The following is a 23,782-nucleotide window of genomic DNA, read 5'->3' as shown; positions in this document are numbered from 1 at the left end:
CTCCCCTGATCACCGCTTTCAACGCTTCCCAGAACGTGGAAGGAGAGCCCTCCCCATTTTAGTTGGAATCTACAGAATTTCCTATGGCCGAAGTCACCCTTTCACAAAACCCCTTATCAGCCAGGAGTGATGTGTCCAACCTCCATGGTGGGCACTGGGCTTGGCCCGTCTCTAATCGCATCTGCATATAGTGTGGAGCATGGTCCGATATTACGATCGCCAAGTACTCAGCTCCCACCACCCCCTGGGAGTAATGCCTTTCCCACTAGGAAAAAGTCTGTTCTGGAGTAGACCCAGTGCACAAGAGAGAAGGAAAACTCCCTCTCCTTTGGGTGACTAAATCTCCAAGAATTCCCCCCACCCCGTCTGTTCCATGAACACAGCCAACTCTCTTGCCAGCCTGGAAGTAACCAGAGACCTGGGACTTGATCTGTCCATCCACAGGCTAACACACAACTAAAATTTCCCCCCCATAATCAACTGGTGAGAGTCCAGATCAGGGATGGTTGCTAACAGGCTTTTGATAAAATCTGCGTCGTCCCAATTTGGTGCACCAGTCAACACCCCACTCACCATAACATACGCCCCCCAGAGCCTTTCAAAATTCTAGTCGCCGTAAATGCATCCGCTTATTGATCAAGATCGCAACTCCTCACGACCTTGAATCAAAATTTAAGTGGAACACCTGTACCCCCCCAACCCTTTCTTCAGTCTCATCTGATCCCAAATTTGCAAATGTGTCTCCTGCAAGATTACCTCTGCTTTCACAGTCCTCGAACAAGTAGACACTCGAGACCTTTTAACTGGACCATCAAGTCCCCTAACATTCCATGTCACCAACCTTGTGTGTGTTTGGGGGGGGGGGGGCCTCCGGACCTTCCCTCTAGTAGAGTCAGCCATATCCCCTTTGAAGACTTCCAAATGGGCTCCAACCAACCTTGGATCCAGGCCCGCCCAAGATGGATGCCACCTCCACCCCCAGGTTGGTCAGCTCATACATAAAGACACCCTTGTGGACAGCATTTTATCTACCCCCACCTTCCAAACCCTCACCGCGGCTGTCCACCCAACACCCCCTCGCCTTCCCTCACCCTTCCAAACACCTGCTAACCATTCCTCCCAGCTCAAAGAGGCAACCATTCCCTCCCCCTCCCTAAACACAGAAAACCTAACCAACCTCACCCAGCAAACAAAACAGAAACCATTCCCATCCCAAGCATCTAGCCGCAGCTCCCACCCCCACTTTGCTACCATTAACTAATGAAACTACTAGCCTGGCAACCCCCATCGAGCAAGTCCGAAAGAGAAAAAAAAACAAGGGAAATCCCAACCAGAAAGAGCCAGTCACCCAGTTAGCTCAGTCCCTCATCCAACCAAAAGGACACATTAGGTAAAACAATAAATAAATGAGTCCACACCCCTAATTGACCAATCCAACTACTCCATACTATCATGAGCAAGAATAAGAACACAGAACTCCAAATAGCTCAAATACTAACTGTAATAGGAACTGTATACATGAACATTCTAAAAAAACAAAAAAACAAAAAAATCCCATAACCACAATCAAATCTCTCCTAATCCGGTCTTCCTCACAAAGTCATTCGCCTTCTCCAGCGTATGAAATTAATGGTCCTTGTTTTTAAACGTGACCCACAGTCGAGCTGGGTACACATTCCGAATCCCAACTCTCTTTTTGTAAAGTACTGCCTTGGCCTTGTTGAACCCAGCTCATCACATTGCCAGTTCCACCCCAATGTCCTGGTAAATTCAAACACTGTGCCCTTCCCAATAGCTTTCCGTCGTGACCTTCGCCCATTTCAAGATCCGGTCTTTGTCGACTAATCTACGAAGTCGGACTATGACTGCCCATGATGGATCGCCAGATTTCGGTTTCTGTCGTAGTGACCGGTGGGCCCGGTCCATCTCGGGAGGGTTAGCAAAGACGCCCACTAATTCAGCAAGCATCTTCGCCACAAATTCTGTGGCATTCATACCTTCGGTACCCTCTGGTAGCCCAATAATTTGCAGATTTTGGCACTTGGACCTATTCTCCTGGTCTTCAGCCTTGGCTCTTAAAACCTTTTGGGTCTCCGGCATCAACTTAACCTCAGCCTGTAAAGAGGCAATCCGGTCACTAAGATCGGAGACCACCTCTTCCATCTCATGGATCTTCTTGCCTTGTGCCTCCATCTGCTGCTCCACCCTCTCCAAGGTTAACTGAAGGGGGGCCACCGCTTCCTCAATTGCTCAAGAAACATCTTCTGCCATCAACTTTGTTTACAGAGCTACCCCACAAGGAATTTCATCAATTTCTCTGTTGACTCCAGGGTAGGCGTCGGCGATCTGGTGGGCTCTGCCATGTTTTTCTTCCCCACACCACAAAGTGCTGCTTTTTCAGGTGAGGAATTTTTAAGTGTCTTCTGCCTGGTTTTACCCCCTGCAGGCATCCCACATCAGAACAGAGACCAGTAAGGGCAAACTCTTTTTTTTAAAAATTACACTCAATAATCGGGTGACCTGCAGTCTCACGGCGTCGAGGTCACAGGTTCGAACCCGGCTCTGGGTCACTGTCCATGTGGAGTTTGCACATTCTCCCCGTGTTTGCGTGGGCTTTGCCCCCACATCCCAAAGATGTGCAAGGTAGGTGGATTGAACATGCTAAATTGCCCCTTAATTGGAAAAAATGAATTGGGCACTCTAAATTTAAAAAAATATATATATATATATAATATATATAAAAAATTGGGTGACAAGGGCCAAAAGCGCATCACTGAACGGGAGTCGCCTTGTACCCGACCGCTCACTGCATTGCCACAACTGGACGTTGCACAATCCTTCCTTACCTTTGTTAACCTCTCTACAGTCTTTGACAGGATGAACCACATCATACTCCTCCATTGCTTTTTCACTGTTATCCAGCTGGGTGTGACTGCTCTCACCTGGTTCCAACCTTATCTATCTAATCCTAGCCAGAGAATCACTTGCAATGGCTTGTCTTTATGTTCCTACACCATAACCATTGGTGTCCCCCACAGCCCGCACGACCCACCTGCAGGTCGAGATTTTGACTTTGAAAATTGCACTAAAGGCATAATGAATACAAGTTGCCCTTGTAAAATGGACCCAAATGCAATGTAGGCTCTGACACCCGAACGAGACATTCCCTGAGTTTGATATTCACATACAATTCATATTCTATATGTTCATCAGTATAGAGTGAAATTAGTTCACACTAGCATTGAAGCTATACTTGCAAATTCACTGGAGACCAAATGACCCAACAACTAGATGTAGCATATCTGAAACATTCTGAAACGCACCTCTTCATTCACCTGAGGAAGGAGCTGTGCTCTGAAAGCTAGTGATTCGAAACAAACCTGTTGGACCGTAACCTGGTGTTCTAAGACTTCTTACTGGCTCACCCCAGTCCAACGCCGGCATCGCAACATCATGACCACTCCGCATTCACACAGTAAAGGGAGGGTAGAGAAAAGGAGATTTACAGTACAACAGAGAAAAATTGAACATTGGAACTTCCAGAGTCCAATGTAGGAGGCCAACAAGGAATTCTTTCATATAGGCATTTTGTATTCGGCTGGCTGGAGACCAGTGTTGACGTCCCAAGATCAAGTCGACATGTAGAGTTTGAGTCAGTTCTGTAGGCGATGGTATAAAATCTTCCAGCAGTCAGGTTAGATGGGCCAGTTGTCCTATAAGAGTAGGTCATGGGAGGATGCTTCCACTTAAAAAGGAGTTATACTGCAACTTTCATGGCAGATATTTGATAGATAAGGGAGTCAAGGGTTATGGGGGGCAGACGATTAAATTGAGTTGAGACACAACCAGATCAGCCATGTTCCTACTGACTGGCAGAGCATATCTGAAGAACTGAATGACTTACTCCTGCCCCCAATGTCATGTTCCTATGACACCATCTGTCTCAATAAGCAATTCAGGCATATATTGGTGGAAATGTCATCATTAATAGTTTAAACAATATTCAAAGAGGGTTTGATAATTACAACAACTTCATTTCTTCCTGCTCTTCAATTCATCAAAGCAGAACCAAGCCCTTAAAACACATTTACCTTCATTTAGGTTGCCTCTGGTCTTTATTAGGTCAGATAATATATTTTAACCCTATCAGAATGTGTGACTGCCTCTTGTAAATGATCTGCTTGCTCCTTTCTAAAGTCAGGAGAGACATACTGCAACTTTCATGCAGCAACACAAAATACAGTATGATGAATTTTTGAGAAACAGAAGTTACTATCCTCCCTGAAGGGGAGAATCTTGTAGCCACAATCTCAGATTCATAGTACTGGAGTAACGTTGACTCATGTAGCAAGTACAACAAAATGAAAGAGTAAGGAATAAAGTAACTTTTTGCTAGTAGAATCAATGACTCAGATTGCACATGTGTAATAAAATGTGGATAAAGGAGATACTTTACAAAGAAACCTTCGCCAAATCTGGAGAAGCAGAGAATGGACGTAGACAGGTATAGCTACTTCCACTTATTCAATGTAGACATCAGCGATCACAACACTGCAATACAATCTCCAGATATTTGCATTGCCCTGGCACTCCATTCCAATACCCCATTATTAACATTGTCACTTCAGTTACACCACTGGCACCATTTACAAAGCAGTTAAAGAGACAGACAACCATTTAAAATAGCTGTTCACATCACTGACATCCATATATGAAGTTAAAACAGCCAGTGTTCTTCTGATTGTCAGCTAGTCTCAAGAGATGGAATGGAATGGTGGTACAAGTGAACTCTTCAATAAAAGTTAGACACAAAAAGGTACTTCTATTAGGATCAAACTTAAGCTGGCAACATTATAGTCTGCTCTTGATTCACGTATTCTAATACGAAGTGATGATGATTAGTTTTAGCACTAGGTTCCTCGTTCCTGCGTCACTCACTTCAGTTCATTCAAATTGTTATGACAAAGAAACTACTTAGAAGTACAAAATGACTTGCAATTAACCATAAAAGTGTGTTAACATGTGAACTGCAGTGAAATATTAGCCCCAAAACACAGTATCACTCAATGTATCTGAAAGCTGATGAAACATCCAGTTGCAAGGAGACCTGATAACTCTCTTTACCATCTACGCTTCAGATTCAGAAATAGAATAAGGTCAGAGACCAAGCGTACAATTAAGAATATATATTCCAAACCCTGGAATCACATTTTGAAAATGTCTACTGATCAAAACAGATGCATGTTTCAGCGAGAGCTGTTTTACAATAATTCTGACAGCTCCTACTACCTAAATTTTAAAAACCACGAGAGGATCTGAAAGTAATGAAAGAATTCCCCTACCTGCACAGCTGCATGATGGGCACCACCGCTAATCAGGAAGTATAAATACAAAGAGAAAATATAAATGACGTGCTGAGACATCAAGACCAAGTTGTGGTTTTGGTGCAGGAAAGGCAAATATGTGACATTTTAAACAGGATTAGCAAGGGTGGACTGAATGCTGAAGGTGATGTACAAGTCCCTAACTTAATTGCAGGAGACCCAGAAAATTCAGTGCGATGCTAACAAAAAGCAATGATTTACATACAGAAAGAGAAGCACCATTAATATTGTGTCTGTAACATAATAAAACATCCCAAGGTGCTTCTTCAAGAGCATTATAAAACAAAATAGGACACTGAGCCAAATAAGGATATACTGGGTCAGATGACCAAAGGCTACTTTTTAGGGAGTGCCTTAAAGAGAAAAGTGAGCAAGGGAGGGAATTCCAGAGCTTATGTACTAAGCAAGTGAAGGTTCAGGCAAACCATTAAAATTGGAGAAGCTCAACAGGCCAGAATTAGATGAGCGCAAGTATCTGGAAATGTTCGGGGGCTGGAGATTACAAGGATAGTGAGGGGCCAGGCCATGGAGGGATTTGAAAGTAAGGATGAGAATTTTAAAGTCAAGGTGTTTAACCAGCTCATGTAGGTCAATGAATAAAAGGGTGATGCGGGAGTTAAGACACGGGCAGAATTTTGGATGATCTGAGGGTATAATGTGGCAGACAGTCAGGAGTGTACTGAAATAGTCAAGCGCAGAGGTAATGAGCGTTAACAGCAGATGAACAGAGACAGGGGAAAATTCAAACAATGTTACGGAGAGGGGGAAATAGGCACTCAGTAATGGTGTATATACGCCGTCAGAATCTCACCTCGGGGTCAAGACATCCAAGGTTGCAAACAAACTGTTTTCATCTCAGACTGTTGCCAAAGAGAGGGATGGAGTCACTGGGTAGAGAACGGAGTTTGGAGCTTGGCTTCAATCTTCCTAATATTTAACTGGAGGAAATTTCTGGTCATCCAATATCGGATGACAGATTGTCAATCTGATATTTTAGCAACAGAGTCGTCGAGAAAGGTGGTGGCGAGATAGAGCTGGGTGTCATCAGTGCAAGTGAAAACTAATGTTTTGCTTAAACTGCCGTAGCAACACAACATCAGTGTTGAAAATAAAAGAAACCAGGTGTAAAGATCAAGGTGTTAATTTCTGTTATTTGTTATTTTTTCCCCCTGGAGTTTAGAATGTCCCATTCTTTAAAATTAACAAAATGGAAATTTTATTTCCTAGGACAAAATCTAACAGAGACTAAATTAAATGCTGCATTGTTCTGGTTAAAATAATTAGTACAAGTGAACAAAGTGGAAAGACTGAACTTCCATGAGTAATCCAAAGATATATGCAAAAATCAACAAAATACTGCATAAACCTTTTTAATCTGTTATCTACCATCTGTTGCATTAACTTACAGCCTACGTATCTTGGGGAGACATGTCATGGGTACGTGCAGCTAACATGTACGGAGAATAAAATTGCAATAAACAGGTGGCTATTCGTAATAAAAATAAATTACATGTGTGTCACGACAAGACAATTACATATTCTGGTTATTTCTGGGCTGAGCATGTGCTACCTGACAAATGTGTATATGTAATTTACATCTGTAAAACCACAGCAATGTGGACATTGTTGGCTAGGCCAGCTTTCATTTCCCATCACTAACTGCCCTTGAGAAGGTGCTGGTTAGCCACCTTCTTGAACCACTGCAGTCCATGTGATGTAACTGCACCACTTTGCTGTTAGGAAAAGTTTTCCACCATTTTGACCAGCGACAGTGAAAGGATGACGATACTTCCAGGACTGGATAATGTGAGGCTTGGAGGGAAACCTGCAGGCGGTGATGTTCCCATGTATCTGCTGCCTTCGTCTTTCTAGATCAGTGTTCTTCAAAGTTGGGGGCGCGACCCACAGGTGGGTTGCGGGCGGGTGTCGGGAGGGCCGCGGAGCCGTTGTCACAGGCTCTCCCGATCGCGCAAATCCCCACGCAGCAGCCGGCTTTTCATAACGGCAGCTGCAAGCGGCCACGAACATGTAAAAAAAATTGGGCCGCATTGCGCATGCGCGCACGATGATCGGGCACGCATGCGCAGTGCGGCGGCTATTTTTTAAAAACGGTTGCAGCTTTTTGTTTTAAAAGTTCTGTAGTGATATTTTATTCATTTATTTAATTCATTTAATTTTTATTTTTTTCATTTATTTTATTCTTTTCTTTTTACAAGTTCCGTGGGGGTTTTATTTATTTTTTCCATTAATTTTAATAAATTTTGTTTTTACAAGTTCGGGGGGGGGGGGGGGTTTATTTGATAACATTTTAGTTTAAAAATTCAGAACTTGACAGATGGAGACTCCATACTTTCCGACACCAGAAGGCTTCACCTTCATCGAACAGGTTCCATTGGAGGAGCGTGTACGAGGCCAAAGGGACCCAAAACCATTTCCTCCATTTTTGTCAGCAGCAAACAAGGTAAGAGAAAATGGTGGGCCGCGCAGGTCGGCCGGCGTGGGCCGCAACGGTCGGCCGTGTTGGGTTCCGAAGGTTGGCCGGTTGGTAAAAATGGGTCCCCGGAAAAAAGGTTTGAAGAACACTGTTCTAGATGATAGAGGTTGCAGGTTTGGAAGATGCTGTTGAAAGAATCTTGGTGAGTTGCTGCAGTGTATCTTGTAGATTGTAAACACTGCTGCATCCGCGGTGCAGCTGATAAATGTTTAAGCTGGTGGATGAGCTGGTAATCAAGTGGGCTGCTTTGACCTGGATAATGGGCGGGATTCTCCGCAATCGGCGCGATGTCCGCCCACCGGCGCCAAAAACGGCACGAATCAGTCCGGCATCGCGCCGCCCCAAAGAGGCTCTGAAATTTTTGGGGGTGGAAACGGTCACACGCTGTGCCTTATGAACAGAGACTAAAAGCAGACTGTTAGATTTGACAAAAACATTGCAGTTAACATTACTTGACAAAATGCGAAAAGATGAGGTTATTATGGGGGTGGCTAAGCATTTAAAGTTGCCCGAGATAGTTTGTCTCATTGGAAATGGCAAAAATTCAGTTGCAAATTAAACAAATGGAACATGAGAAAGAATTAAAGCAGCTTGAGTACAAAAGTGAGAGAGAGGAAAAAGAAAGAGAGGAAAAAGAAAGAAAGGAAAAAGAAAGAAAGGAAAACAGAGAATAGCCTTAGCAGAACAAAAAGAAAGAGAAAGGGAGATACAGATCAGGGAAAAAGATAAAGAGGGAGAGTTTGAAGTTCAGAAAATGGCCATGAAACATGACAAGTCAGTTAAAATTGGCAGGCGTAAAGGAAACGTACAGTTGGATGACAGTGATGAGGATAGTGAGAAAGAGCATCAAAGTCAAAGGCTTGGTGGGAACCTATTTAAATAAGTCCAAGCATTGCCAAGGTTTGACGAGAAGGACGTAAAAGCCTTTTTCATTTCATTTGAGAAGGTGGCTAAACAAATGAAATGCCACAGGACATGTGTGTATTACTGATTCAAACAAAGCTGGTAGGTAGAGCTAGTGAAGTGTTTGCATCACTACCGGAGGAGGTATCGGAGACGTACGAGGAGGTGAAAAAATCCATCTTAGGTGCATATGAACTAGTGCCTGATGCTTACAGACAAAGATTTTGAAATTTAAGGAAAGAATTTGGTCAAACATACATGGAGTTTGAAAGGATCAAAAATAGTAATTTTGATAGGTGGATAAGGGCTTTGAAAATAGGCCAAACACATGAAGCTCTCCGAGAAATTATACTTTTAGAGATTAAAATTTCAATTCATGATGTAGTGAGAACTCATGTGGAAGAGCAGAGGGTTAAAACTGCGAGGTTAGCAGCAGAAATGGCAGATGATTATGAATTAGTTCATAAATCGAAGCATGGCTTCCGACATCAGTTTCAGCCTGTGAGGGATAGAAATTGGGACATGAGAAATACTCAAGTGGTAATGGTAAAGGTGATCTGATGGGAGATAATAAGGAGAGTGTACCTCAGATTAAAAAAGAAATCCAGGAGGGTGGGAGAGACATGACAAGTTTCAAATGTTTTCACTGTAATAAACTAGGCCATGTAAAGTCAGTGTTGGTGGTTGAAGAAAAGCACTGGGAAGGCTGATGTGGTAAAACAGGATAAGACAGTGGGGTTTGTTAAAGTGGTAAAGGAAAGCACAAGTGAAGCGAAGGGGGTGCAAAAGATTGTACAGCCTGATCAAGAGATGATTGATAAGAAGGTGCCAGATCTCTTTAAAGAATTTACTTGTGTGGGTAAAATTTACTCACGTGTATCAGGAGGAGCAGGTAAATAAGTCACAATTTTAAGAGATACTGGAGCTAGTCAATCTTTAATGGGAAGAGATGAGGAGTTATGTAGTTTGGGAAGAATGTTGCCAGAAAAGGTGGTAATATGTGGAATTCAGGGTGAGAGGAGTAGTGTTGAATTGTATAAGGTAAGGTTGGAAAGTCCAGTGAAGAGTGGTGAAGTGGTAGGAGTAATAGAGAAACTATCTTGTCCAGGAATACAGTTTATCGTGGGTAATGGTATAGCTGGATTGCAGGTGGGAGTGATGCCTACTGTGGTTGATAAGCCAGTGGAAAATCAGACAACTGAAGTGTTGAAGGACGAATATCCTGGGATTTTTCCGGATTGTGTAGTAACAAGGTCGCAAAGTCACAGATAAAGACAAGAGGATAAATCAAAGAGTGAAGATGAAGTGCAATTATCAGAAACGATTTTGATTCGATAGTTGAACAAGAACAGGTGGAAGATGAGGCGGATATTTTTAGTTCAGGAAAATTGGTGGAGTTACAACAGAAAGATGTAGAACTAAAACGGATGTTTCGGAAAGCATATACGGAAGAGGAATCTGAGTGTATACCAGAGTGATATTACCGTAAAAGTGATACCCTGATGAGAAAATGGAGACCTTTACATATGCAGGCGGATGAAAAGTGGGCAGACGGTCATCAAGTAGTATTGCCGGTAGGGTATAGAAAGGAGGTGTTGCGAGTTGCACATGACATACCAGTGGGAGGTCATTTGGGAATAAGGAAAATTCAAGCTAAAATCCAGAAACATTTTTATTGGCCTGTACTACATAAAGATGTAGTTAAATTTTGTCAATCATGTCACACAGGTGATAGGGAAACCTCAAGCAGTGATAAAACCAGCGGCCTTAATACCCATTTCATCATTTGAGGGACCTAATAGGTTGCGTAGGACCGCTTCCTAAAACGAAAAGTGGGAATCAATATCTTTTGACGATAATGGATGTGTCTACTAGGTTTCCAGAGGCCATTCCAATATGTAATATTACAGCTAAAAAGATTGTGGAGGAGTTACTTAAATTCTTTACTAGATATGGACTACCCACAGAAATACAATCAGATCAAGGATCAAATTTTACCTCAAGGTTATTCAAAGAAATTATGGATAGCTAAGGAATAAAACAATTTAAATCAACTGCATACCATTCAGAATCGCAGGGAACGTTAGAAAGGTGGCATCAGACATTAAAGACAATGTTGAGGGCTTATTGTCAAGATTATCCAGAGGATTGGGATGAAGGAATTCCATTTGTACTGTTTGCAATTAGGGATGCACCTAATGAGTCAACCAAATTTAGTCCTTTTGAACTAATTTTTGGTCATGAGGTAAGAGGACCACTTAAATTGATTACGGAAAAATTGGTGAGTGAGAAATCAGAAATTGATTAAGTGTCAAATTTTAGGGAACGATTAAATAGAGCAGGTGAATTGGCGAGACAACATTTAAAAGTTGCACAAATGTGATGAAACGGGTAGTGGACAAGAAATCCAAAGTTCGTAGTTTTGCCAGTGGAGATAAAGTTTTAGTATTGTTACCAGTGGTAGGTGAACCTTTAAAAGCAAGGTTTTGTGGACCTTAACAGATTGAAAGGAAATTAAGGGAGGTGAATTATGTGGCAAAAACACCAGATAGAAGAAAGACTCACCAAGTGTGTCATGTGAATCTGCTTAAAAGGTACTTTGAAAGGGAAGGAGAGTAAAAGGAGGTTTAAATGATTCGAACTCAAAGTGACGAACCACATCCAGATGACTGTGAATTTGACACACCTCAAATTAAATTGGAAAACGAGGATGCTCTTAAAAATTGGGATAAATTGTTGAGTTACCTTCCAGAGGAAAAACGGACTGACCTGAAAGAGTTATTGCTATCACATGGGCATATTTGTGGAGATAAATTGGGAAGTACTAAAATGGCTATACATGATGTAGATGTGGGAAATTCTGTTCCAGTCAAACAAAATCCCTATAGACTTAACCCTTTAAAATTGGCACAGGTTAACAAAGAGATTGAGAGTTTACTTAAAAATGGCAGAATTGAAGTGGGTTGCAGCCAATGGAGTACTTCATAGTGATGGTACTTCAGCCAGACAGTACCCAACGGTTGTGTGTGACTATAGAAAGGTTAATGCAGTTACAAGAACAAACTCTTATCCTATCCCACGTTTGAAGGATTGTATTGAGAAAGTAGGCCAATCAGCTTTTATTCCCAAACTGGATTTACTTAAAGGTTACTGGTAGGTACCTTTATCCAAAAGGGCGAAGGAGATTTCAGCTTTTGTGACTCCAGATGGTATATACCAATTCAAAGTTATGCCACTTGGCATGAAAAACACACCAGTCACATTTCAACGGTTAACTAACAAAGTTGTTTCAGGATTACCCAATTGTGCAGTATACATCGACGATCTGGTAATTTTCAGCCAGACATGGACAGAACATTTGAAACATCTGATGGAGTTATTCGATCGACTTCAGGAGGCTAGTTTGGTGATAAACCTAGCCAAAAGTGAATTTAGAAAAGCCCAGGTCACTTTCCTTGTCCATACAATCGGACAGGGTCGAATGGTCACATGGGATGTGAAAATAACAGTTAATGAGGTGTTTTCAATACCCTCAAGACGAAGGGAAATAATGCGATTTCTTGGCATGAGTGGATTTGATCGAACATTTGTGCAAAAGCTTTATAGCGTGATTGCTCCACTGATGGACTTGCTGAAGAAACGTCGAAAATTTCCATGGACAGCGGTCTTTCGACAGGCATTTGACTGCCTGAAAGCTGTGATAACCAATGCTCCTGTGTTGGAGAATTACAAGAGACCCTGTGATCAGATTCAACTAAAGTATCTGACTTTAAAGAGAAATGCCGAGGTGTAGAGAAATGGACGGATCGTGCAGAGACCTTGTTCAACGAGACTGTCAATTGAGAAGGATTTCAGTTGGAGGAAGAACAAAAAAGAAAATGGACTATATTATTATACCTGTTTGCGAGTGTTGTTTTTTGAAACCAAAAAGTATATTTACTGTGTGCAGTTCTTAAAGGATAGTGAAAAGGTGAAAAATGAAACCATCTTGAAGTTGAGTTTTTTTCCCTTGGGGGGGGGGGGGGGGTGTCATGTGAGAGTACCTTTAAGAAATGGGTGTTTATAAATGGATGTGTATATAAATTTCTGTAATGAGTACCTTTAAGAAATGGGTGTTTACTACTGCAGTGATGTCAGAGTAAGTGGACCTGGGCTGCCTGTCAGCTTTTTACTTTCGTTTTAGGCTGTTTGCTGCAGGGTGTGGTTTAGTTTCGTTTTCAGTGTTGGGAGCTAAGGCCAGACAGAGCAGGTGTATTGTTGATCTCTCTGCCATCAAAAGACTATCTCTTGATCATTTGGTGAATTCAGAATTATAAATGTTCTCAGTAGTGAATGTAAACCTATTGTGCTTCTGGTAAAAGGTGTTTTAAGTCTTATGGATGTCAAAAGGAAAGCTTAAAGGATTACTTAGTGTTGTATTCTTTGGGGGTTGTATTTGAATTAATGGTTGCCAAGATGTTCACTATGTTTTAATAGGGTTAACTTGATTTCATAGAATAAACATTGTTTTGCTTTTAAAAAATAGTTCTCCATTTCTGCTGTACCACACCTGTAGAGTGGGTTGTGTGTTCCCCATACCACAATCTATTAAAAGTTGTGGGTCAGGTTAACTCCATGATACACTTTGGGGTTCTCTGAACCCTGGCTCATAACACTAGAAAGCCTCATACTGAATGTCAGCTACCACTCTGGCCAGTGTCCCGATGGCAAATCATCAGAGAACCAACACGGGACAAAGATTTACTTGACGTTATCCTCACCTATCTACTTGTGGCAAGTGCATCAGTCCATGACAGAATCAATAAAACTGACCACCACACACTTGTGGGTCCAAAATTCCTTCCTCACACGAAGACATTCTCTATTGTGTGGTGCAGCACTACCAGTGCTAAATAGATTTTGAACTGATCTAGCAGAATTGTATTTACCCCAGTACATATATGTAGCCTCATTACCTAACCAATCCATCACGTTCTCATTCATATCAAGCCAGGAGGTTAACCTTGGTTCAATGTGTGCCAAGAACGGCATTAGGCATACCTAAAAACAAGGTGTCAACCTGGTGAAGCTACAAAAATCTACATGCATGTTAACCAACCGAAGCAACATGCAGACAGCTAAAAACGAACACAACCACAGATCAGATCAAAGCTCTGCAGCCCTAGTCGTGAATAGTGGTGGACAGTTAAACAAATAATGGAGACTGATGCTCCATGAATATCTCGATTCTCAATGGGGGCAGAGTCCAGCTTGCGAAGGCAAAACACAAGGCTGAAGCATTTGCAATCACCAGTTGCCGATGTGCCGAATGGACAAGATCACTCACCTTCTCTTGAAGTCTCCACCTCAGATGCCAGACACCAGTAATTCAGTTCATTCCGCATGATATCAAGAAACAGCGGAGTGTGCTGGTTACAGCTAACCTTATGGGCCCTAACAGCATCTTAGCTGCAGTGCTGAAGATCTATGCTCCAGAATTAGCCACACCTCTAGTCAAGCTCCATTAATATATCTACAGAACTGGCATCTACCCAAATGGAAAATTAGCCAGGCATACCCCCATCCACAAAAAAAACAGGTATGTGCCCTGCCCACAAAAAGCACGACAAATCCAACTGGGACAACTACTCCCTCACCATTAGCCTACTCTCAATCAGCAGCAAAGTGCCGAATGGGGGTGGCATCAGTGTTATCAAGCAGTACTTGCATAACAATATCCTGGTCACCAATGCTCAGTCTGTAATCTGCCAGGGCCACTCAGCTCCGGTCCTCATTACCACCATGGACCAAAATGAACAAAAGCACAGAATTTCAGATGTTCCAACACTAGCAAACAGAGACAGCAATATGCACACCAAACCTACCTAGACTTCTTCAACAGCGCCTCCTGAGGCTAATGACCTCTGCCACCTGGAAGGACAGTGGCAGCAGGCACACAGGGGTACCATCACCTCCACCGTGGCAGTTTACTGCTGCTTCTTAATCATAAATGGGTCAAAATCTTGGAACACCCTTTCTAACGACATTGTGGGAGTGCCTCCACCAATTGGAATGTAGTAGCTCAAGGCAGCACCTCAGTTCCACCTTCTCAACAACAATTAGGGATCAGACAAATTGTCAGTGACACCCAGATCACATGAATGAATTAAAAACAATAATCTGGCAATTGCACATTTTCCCTGCAACACAATTTGCCACAATGCAAAGCTGAGCTTGGTTCACGCGCACACAAAAGATGTAGTGTATCTTGTCTATGCATCAACAAAGCCGCTTCAAAAGAAATTTGCTAACCCCTCTGGAAAACTGATGTTAGATCCCGAGATAAACACATGCACCAGCTTTGCAAATGGGAGAACAGAACAGGCGAAAGCAGAACTGTACTAAATGTAATGATGTGGAGATGCCGGCGTTGGACTGGGGTGAGCACAGTACGAAGTCTTACAACACCAGGTTAAAGTCCAACAGGTTTGTTTCGATGTCACTAGCTTTCGGAGCGCTGCTCCTTCCTCAGGTGAATGAAGAGGTCTGCTCCAGAAACACATATATAGACAAATTCAAAGATGCCAAACAATGCTTGGAATGCGAGCATTAGCAGGTGATTAAATCTTTACAGATCCAGAGATGGGGTAACCCCAGGTTAAAGAGGTGTGAATTGTACCAAGCCAGGACAGTTGGTAGGATTTTGCAGGCCAGATGGTGGGGGATGAACGTAATGCGACATGAATCCCAGGTCCCGGTTGAGGCCGCACTCATGTGTGCGGAACTTGGCTATAAGTTTCTGCTCTCGACAACGCAGAATCGCCGAGCAGAAACTTATAGCCAAGTTCCGCACACATGAGTGCGGCCTCAACCGGGACCTGGGATTCATGTCACATTACATTCATCCCCCACCATCTGGCCTGCGAAATCCTACCAACTGTCCTGGCTTGAGACAATTCACACCTCTTTAACCTGGGGTTACCCCATCTCTGGATCTGTAAAGATTTAATCACCTGCTAATGCTCGCCTTCCTAGCATTGTTTGGCATCTTTGAATTTGTCTATATATGTGTTTCTGGAACAGACCTCTTCATTCACCTAAGGAGCAGCGCTCCGAAAGCTAGTGACATCAAAACAAACCTGTTGGACTTTAACCTGGTGTTGTAAGACTTCGTACTGTACTAAATGTAGCACATGCTGCCCACATTGGGTGAAAAACAAACCAATTTAGGGCTTATTCACAGCAAAGCTCCCTCAATTTAGCCATGTAATCACTGCACGCTTCAAGAAATGGTTGGGCTAAAGGGACAAACAGATGTCCTATGTTTTGGAGACCTGGGGGGGGGGGGGGGTTCTTTTGTTGGAAAAAAGCAATACCATGAAACCTGATTGAAAATGTTTAGAGCTGTGCAGTGACCACAGAGGGGGAGGATTAAAACCTGAACAAGTTACCAGCTCCCTCCCCTCCATCTTAAACAAATGACATCATTGGTTTCAAGCGGCTGGGTGCAATGGGAAAGTCCTCAGTCAACATTGGGGCTGCAATCGGTTTACCTGCGCGTCAATAACGAAGATGAGAGCCCCGGTGCCCCTGAAGATCATCTCATAGTCGAAGGTGGGGTCGAAGAAGTCCACCTGGCCGGGGAAATCCCAGATCTGGAAGTTGACGAAGGAGCTGTTGGAGATATCGTCCTTGTAGATCTTGTTGGTGCTCTCCAAGAAGAGGGTCTCATTGGGGGACATCTTGTGGAAGACCACCTTCTGGATGGAGGACTTGCCGCTGCGCCTGAGGCCCATCAGCAGAATACGGGGCTTGCTGTCCGACTGCGACTCGCTGCCTTCCATGTCGGCCTCCTCCACCCCGTAACCGAAGTCTTTGGGGAACGAGTCCACCACCCCATAGCTGCCGGCCAGCGGCTCCTCGTCCGCATACTGGATGGACATGTCGCGGGGCTCGGGAGAAAGGGAAGGAGAGGGAAGACCGGCCCCGGGGAGCCCGCACTCACTCTGGGCGCCGCTCGAGCTCTGCTGCCGTGCAACCTAGCTCAGTTCACCTGCCTCGCCGTTCATTGGCTAAGCGCCTCCAGTGCGTCGGCCGCCCTCTCCCTCGGCCCGCACCGCCATTGGTCCACTCGCACGTCCATCAGCACTTGGACGCCAAGCAGGTTTGGTTGACGCCGTCATGTGTTAACATCACCTGACTGGTGCTGGCTACCTTTGACCCCCCCTCCCTCTCAGAGCCAGGAAGCAGGCAGCAGAGGGAGAGGCAGTCAGGTGGAGGTATTGGGTAAAAGAGCCAGACTGATGGCAGAGACAGTGTAGGAGCTTCTAGGGAGGAGAGAGCGATGTCTAGGTGCGGTTGGATTTCTGAGAATGGATTTGATTCAGTCCCAACAGGTGGATTCCAATCAGAGTGACCACAGTACAAACTCTTATCATCTGATTGTTGGAAAAGGATTTGTTTACCATGAGATATCAGGCTGGAATGAAAACAACCCCTGGATAATTCAGCTAAATCCAGGCAGCACATTTTATAGGGATGCTTGTTATTTGATTCAGTGAGAAGTCTTACAACACCAGGTTAAAGTCCAACAGGTTTGTTTTGAATCACCAGCTTTCGGAGCGCTGCTCCTTCCTCGCCTGAGGAAGGAGCTGCGCTCTGAAAACTAGTCATTCAAAACAAACCTGTTGGACTTTAACCTGGTGTTGTTAGACTTCTTACTGTGCCCACCCCAGTCCAACGCCAGCATCTCCACAACATGTTATTTGATTGCAAGAGATTGCTGAATGCCATGGCTTCTCTGATCATTAAGAATAATTAATGTCTTAACACAGATGCAGTCCAGTTGGCCTTTCCAGCCAGTGTCAGCTCTCTGCAAGGCTCCACAAGGTTCCAAAGAAATCATATTGGGTGTGAAACGTTAACTTTGTTTCTCTCCACAGATGCTGTCAGACCTCAGTTTTTCCAGCCTTTAATTTTTATTTCAGTTCTCCAGCATCCACAGTGTTTTGTTTTTATTTATTGTTTTAATCACACTCCTCCACAGTGTTGCAATTTGTTTTCTTCAGGTGCTTATCCAATGTCCTTTTGATCGCTACAGTTGAATCCGTTTCCACCATCATTGCAGGCAAGCCATTCCCCTTCACAACTATTCGCTACATGTATATTTTTTTCCACATCTCACCTTTGATTCTTTTGCCAATTACTTTAAATCGGTGTCCTCTGGTTCGTCACTCTTCGGCAGTGGAACAGTTTCTCTATATCTATTCTGTCCTGAACCCATATGATATTTAACATGTCTAGCATTCTCCTCTTAACCCTCTCTAAGGAAAACAACTGCAAATTCTCCAATCTATCCATTTAACTAAAGCCCTTCAGCCCTGGAACCATTCTTGTAAATCTGTTCTGCACCCCCTCTAAAACCTTTACACCCTGTCTCAAGTGCACTGCCAGAATTGGACATAATACTCGAGTTGAGGCCGAACCAATGTTTTGTAAAAGTTCTTCATAACTTCCATGCTTTGTTTTTTGCACTCTAAGCCATGATTTATGAAACCCATGATCCTAAATGCCTTTTTAACTGTATTCTCAACCTGCCTACCCTCTTTGACTATTTATGTACATAGCATAGATATATATATTTTTTAAACTATGTAATACGTTCCAGGGTCCAAATAAAGTTTAAAATGTGGATAAACTCCTCAGGTTGTGACCCCACGTCAAGAACATAATTGCCCTGAACTTATATAGTGATGGTAAAGTAGTAAAATATTTGAAAATGCTTTACATAGACATAATCAGACTTAAATTTAGAAGACCAAACCAACCAGGCCAAATAACAAGTTATCAAGGATGGTTGATAGTAATCAACTATTTCCTGATAGATCTAATAGGTAAAAAGGCTATTTTAATGAAGACCCAGTTTTAATACCCATTTTAAAATGAGGATTTCAGCACTCACAACCTCACGTCATGACAAAACACATAGCTTCAACAGAGGCACAAAAAGCCTGACACATGCATAAACTAATTGGAGATAAAAGCAACATTTTCACTTAGCAAGATAAAAAAGCTATTGTTCTAATAAACATATTTTCAAAGACAGTTTGACATTAAGAAATGGGCAGTACCAGTAATCAGATAAAGGCCAAGTAAGCACCATAGCACTATGAAGGCACCATTGTCCAGAATGTGGATAAAAGCAAAGTCAGCAGAAAAGCAGCAGAAACCAGTCTTGATAAAAGCACAGAATCGCATTCCATAACATACACAAATATACAAACATGAAACATTCAGAACTTATGTTGCACATTAAGGATTGACAGTTAACCATCAATCAAATGTATTTGATTCTAACCCAAACCAATTAGGACGACATAGAGGTGTAGATAGATGCCTAAAGTCTGATAAGATTCTCCTTAAACATGATGGTCCGTACAGCCATCTTTATCCAGGATCATCCTATACTTTGATCTAACTACTCGCTATCCTTATTTTCATATTTTCACTTTTCCACTCTAACTCTTGAAGTAAATGCAATCTGTTTTGCCGTAAGCAAGAAACTATTTCTGTATTATTTTGAAAGTTAAATTGTTTATAAGTTACCTCCCTTTTAAGTCCTTTTGCTAGCCGGACTTTATTGAGAATAGATTTAAGTTTCTCTCAATTGTAATCAAATAGAGACAATAAAGATTCTTGTTTGCATCCGAGAAGTTTAACTCCAATTTCTACTGAGTTTTAGTGTCGCAAGACTTCACTAAATCCGCATGGTAGATCTCATCAATTTGGCGTAGTTCGGCAAAAGGGGAGGAGCGTCGGAGGAAATTGGAAGACCGAAGAAAGACCAGAAGGATGGAAGACCCAAAGACATCTATCCGAAAAACGGCTAGACTGGGGTAAGAAACATCTTTTTCACCCATTAAAAGTCTTAAAGCTGCATCAAGTAGTGCTCCGACCCCTCAGAATGGACCTTTTTTCAGACTGAGTTATTCAAAAGGGTGCCGGTCGTTTAAACTCAAAATAACACGTGGCTGAAAGGTAAATAGACGCGGTAGTGTACCAAGATTACACATAACGTGGTTGGTGACCAAAAAATTGGGTGTAAGGCTGAGTTTATGGCGGACATGACTCCAAAAATAGATTCAGAACCTTCAAAAGGTAGAGAACAACTTCCCACAACTTCAACAGGAGGTCGCGCTGTACCAGATATCTCTGTTGACGATATATTGGGAAATCTTAGATCTTTGATTTATAGACATTTTGGACTGTCTAAAGTATCCACAAAAATTGAATCAAAATATGACACCCCTAAAGGTCAGTGGTCCCTTGATAACATCAAAACAATTTTGGAGAAAACCACACGATTGACCAAAAAGAAGCTAATGAAATGGTCTTTTGCAGTAATGGCACAGCTCCATAAGCAGCAAGAAACAGTCACAAACACAAAACACAATTGCGAACTTAAAACTGTCAAAGAAAAACTAGTGGCAGTCATTGACCAATTGCGAGCTGGAAAGTCTAAGCTCAAGAAATCTGATCAAACTGAAACACTATTGGCAGACTCAAAATGCAGAACTCAGCTATTACTATTACAAAGTGATGAACTCCAAAAGAAAAATACTAACTCAGAATCCAAACTTCAACAGTTAATATCAGAAAATGATGGTCTTAAAAGTCAATATTGCCAGTTACTTGAGGAAAAGTGTATTTTGGAAAGTGACATGGACACCATGAAATGTCATAACAAATTACTGACAGACCAATTAACAGCGCTGCCAACGAGAAGAATTGAAATGATTTTAACTAAGGCCCAAGATGTACCAGCGGTAACTAGATCAGATCCTGCATTATTGCAAGCTGCTACTGACATGAAAACAATGAATACACTGATCGAAGTTCCACAGGGGGAGTTGGCCAATGACTATCTGTCCATTCTGGGTTCAAGGACATTTTTACCCCAGAACAAACCATTATCTTACTCTGAGACTGACCACGACATGCTGCTGGTCCTGATCCTAAAGCCTCTCATGCAGCTTTAATAAACTGAGATTTTTAAACAAGAAAAGCCTGTCCGGTTGAGCAGCGAGCCTAGTGGCAAACAAAGTGTAATACAACTTTACCCATTAAGCAACAAACATCTTGGAGTTGAAGTGATAAAGACAACAGCCTGGGTTTTAAACCATTTAAAAGATCTATCATCAAAAGCCCATTTTGTCACTGGTTTAAAACCAGAACTGTCTGCAGCTTTAAACTTGATCCTACCCAGACCTCAGTCCCAGTCTGAAACCACAACTTCTAAAAATAGCACATCAATCGTTGCTTCTCCTCCTCTGTAAATGACAAATCCAACCCCTGTACTCACTTCGAAAAAGAATTCCAGAAGAGATATGAAATTCCTTTCTCGTGTTGGAGACGGCCATTTTGCGAGTTTCAGATTTCATGATTACAAACTGGACTCCTACAATGAAGGCCCGCCTCCTGGCTATAGGGATATGACCCAAGTCACGTATCACTAAAAAGTTGCCAAGAACTGTTAACTTTAGAAAACTCTCTTTATTTTGAATGTTGCTTTATTAATTTTAAGAAATTAACAAATCTTGTTAGCTGTGCTTTCTTTAACAGAGCCGACACATTTATCTACAGAAAACCAAGTTCATTCAGCGCAAGATTGGTTCAGTCATATATTCAATAAGTTATTGTGTTTGATATTTTAAAATAAATGTTTAAAATTAGCTTGGAAATTAAAACTTCAGATGTGGAATGTGGAAGCTGTTTTAAAAAAAAAAAAACACAACTCTGATTAAAAGCAAATCTATGTTTCAAGAGCACGCCGTTCTAAGACAATTGATAACGGGAATTTGGCAGCAATCCAACTTTTACTCCCTGTCCATTTGAGTGACATACATTAAAAAAAAACGTTTGAGAAAGATGTGAATGGCATCATTCCAAGCTTTACGCCCCCCCCCTTTTGTTTCTGCAAGAAAATTAACCCTTTCAACAAGTTTTTGTGTATGATCCAGAAGATGTCAAAGACTTGGCAATTCACATCCAATACAAAGTTAAAAAAAAAACTTGACCAACCCTTTGATTACACTCTTTGGGGTTGGCTTTCCAATTGGTTGGGTGGCACAGGAATTAACATCTTCAGGGACCTTTTCCTATTTTGCATATTTGGACTTATCATTTACGTACTAATGTTGCTGATCAGATACTTTGGCTGATGCATGCCTACCCATAGTGCCCCGCCAATCCACATGGTTCATATTTATTCATATGCACCACTAGCCAATAACATCAAAATGGAAAGTTTCTGTTGAACTATTATTTACTGCATTATTATTCATTTATTAGTGAATTATTATTAATAATTTATTACTAAATTACATAATTAATTTTGATAATCATTTTATCATTTATTAAATCATATACTCAACTTCAGTTATTTTACTGTATAATGATTTACATGAAATTATTATTATTAATTGTTTATTGCTGAATTTTTAATCAGCATATCGATGTTTTAAGCAATAGTAAGGAAAGAAAAGTTGGATCCGCGCATCACATGTGAAGCGTGCGTATAAGTATTAAGATCTGTAAAATGTTTACTGTAATATTCATTTTCAGATATTTGATTGGCTTTGTAAATGTTGTGCCAGAACTGAATGAGAGCATATTCCTTTACACATGTGTCCCTCGCTCTGTAGTGGTCCGTTCTGGAGCATATTCATGTGAAAAAGGAAGGTACAAGATTAATTTAAAGAAATTTATTAACTTATGAAAAGCTGCAGGCTACCCACTGAACACCTTTTCAGGATGGCACTAACTTAAATATAACCTTAACACAAATCCTCAATGTATTAGCCTCCCAACTAATATTAAACAAAAAGGATCAATATTCCTCATTAGTAATCACTCTAAAGGGATGAAAATGGGCAATAGTATTTGTACTAATTATTTGAATGTTAACACAGCTTATAAATGTACGCAAAATTTATTACAAAGAACCGAACGGTCTTCAACAATAGCAGGCATACACAACATCACAAATAACACAACATTCTCAGATCATTAGTACTTAGAAGATATTTACTTATACTCTGATTATAATGGAACTTATTTTATTTGTAATGTCAAAGGATATTCCTGGCTCCCAAAATACTGGTCAGGATCTTACTATTTGGGATACATAGTACCTGTCTTCCGTCATCTTCCTCATCTCCCTTATGTTTCAGAACCAACCACTCGAAGAAATAAAAGTGCCATAACCTTACGAAACGCAATTTATGCTAAAGTTATTCCTTTCTATTGGGAAGTAAGGGTGGCCAATGAATTGAATAAAATAACAACCATCATACAAACGTAGCCGATTACACCGCCACTGCCCTAGATAAAATTTCTGACGAAATGCGAGCAATTCGAACCGTAGCATTACAAAATCGAATGGCACTTGACTATGTGCTAGCCAAAAAAGGTGGCACCTATGCCCTGATTGGTGCGGAGTGTTGCACTTTTCTTCCTGATAACTCAAAGGAAGTTAAAGATCTGGCATCACACATCCAAAAGGAAATCAAGAAACTTGATTCACCCCCAGATATCTCTAACTGGGAGAAACTGGGACCCACAGGAATGTCCACAGTAAGAATAATCTTTTTGTCCTGTGTAGCAGGATTCATCATTTACATAACATACCAATGTATCAAGTGCATTAAACAACTATTCACTAAACGCAAGGGCCCAACAGTCAGAATGATTCACACTAACCCCACTGCACCACCATTAGATGAAATAGAAATGCAATATTATTGTTGAAATGTTACTGATCAATCAATTATTTGACTGGATAATTAACATATTACTAATAGATTAATACTGAATCAGTCGAATCAAATTTGATTAACTGATTAATTGTTCTTTCTAATAATGATTCTTTAAGAATTATAATAATTTTTGCTGTAATGCTTGTAATGCAATGCTTGCCCACTCTATTATTTAAAACTGCAATGACAATATGAAAGAGTTCTTC

The 23,782-nt window shown here is 41.6% G+C and overlaps 1 protein-coding gene across 1 annotated transcript in view; it reads right to left on the bottom strand.

Annotated features, from left to right (window-relative positions):
* rragca (Ras-related GTP binding Ca) overlaps nucleotides 1-16,809 on the bottom strand; it is a 72,608-nt gene extending 55,799 nt beyond the window's left edge. Inside the window, exon 1 of the mRNA XM_072501275.1 lies at nucleotides 16,314-16,809. Coding sequence (XP_072357376.1) covers nucleotides 16,314-16,703 — 390 coding nt within the window. The 5' untranslated portion in view covers nucleotides 16,704-16,809. The remainder of the gene's footprint in view (nucleotides 1-16,313) is intronic.
* Nucleotides 16,810-23,782: the final 6,973 nt, after the last annotated feature.

Source organism: Scyliorhinus torazame, chromosome 1 (genome assembly GCF_047496885.1).
Source record: "Scyliorhinus torazame isolate Kashiwa2021f chromosome 1, sScyTor2.1, whole genome shotgun sequence".
In the NCBI taxonomy this organism is placed as follows: Eukaryota; Metazoa; Chordata; class Chondrichthyes; order Carcharhiniformes; family Scyliorhinidae; genus Scyliorhinus; species Scyliorhinus torazame.
The sequence above is the reverse complement of the archived record's forward strand: the minus strand, read 5'-3'. Positions and strand labels throughout refer to the sequence as shown.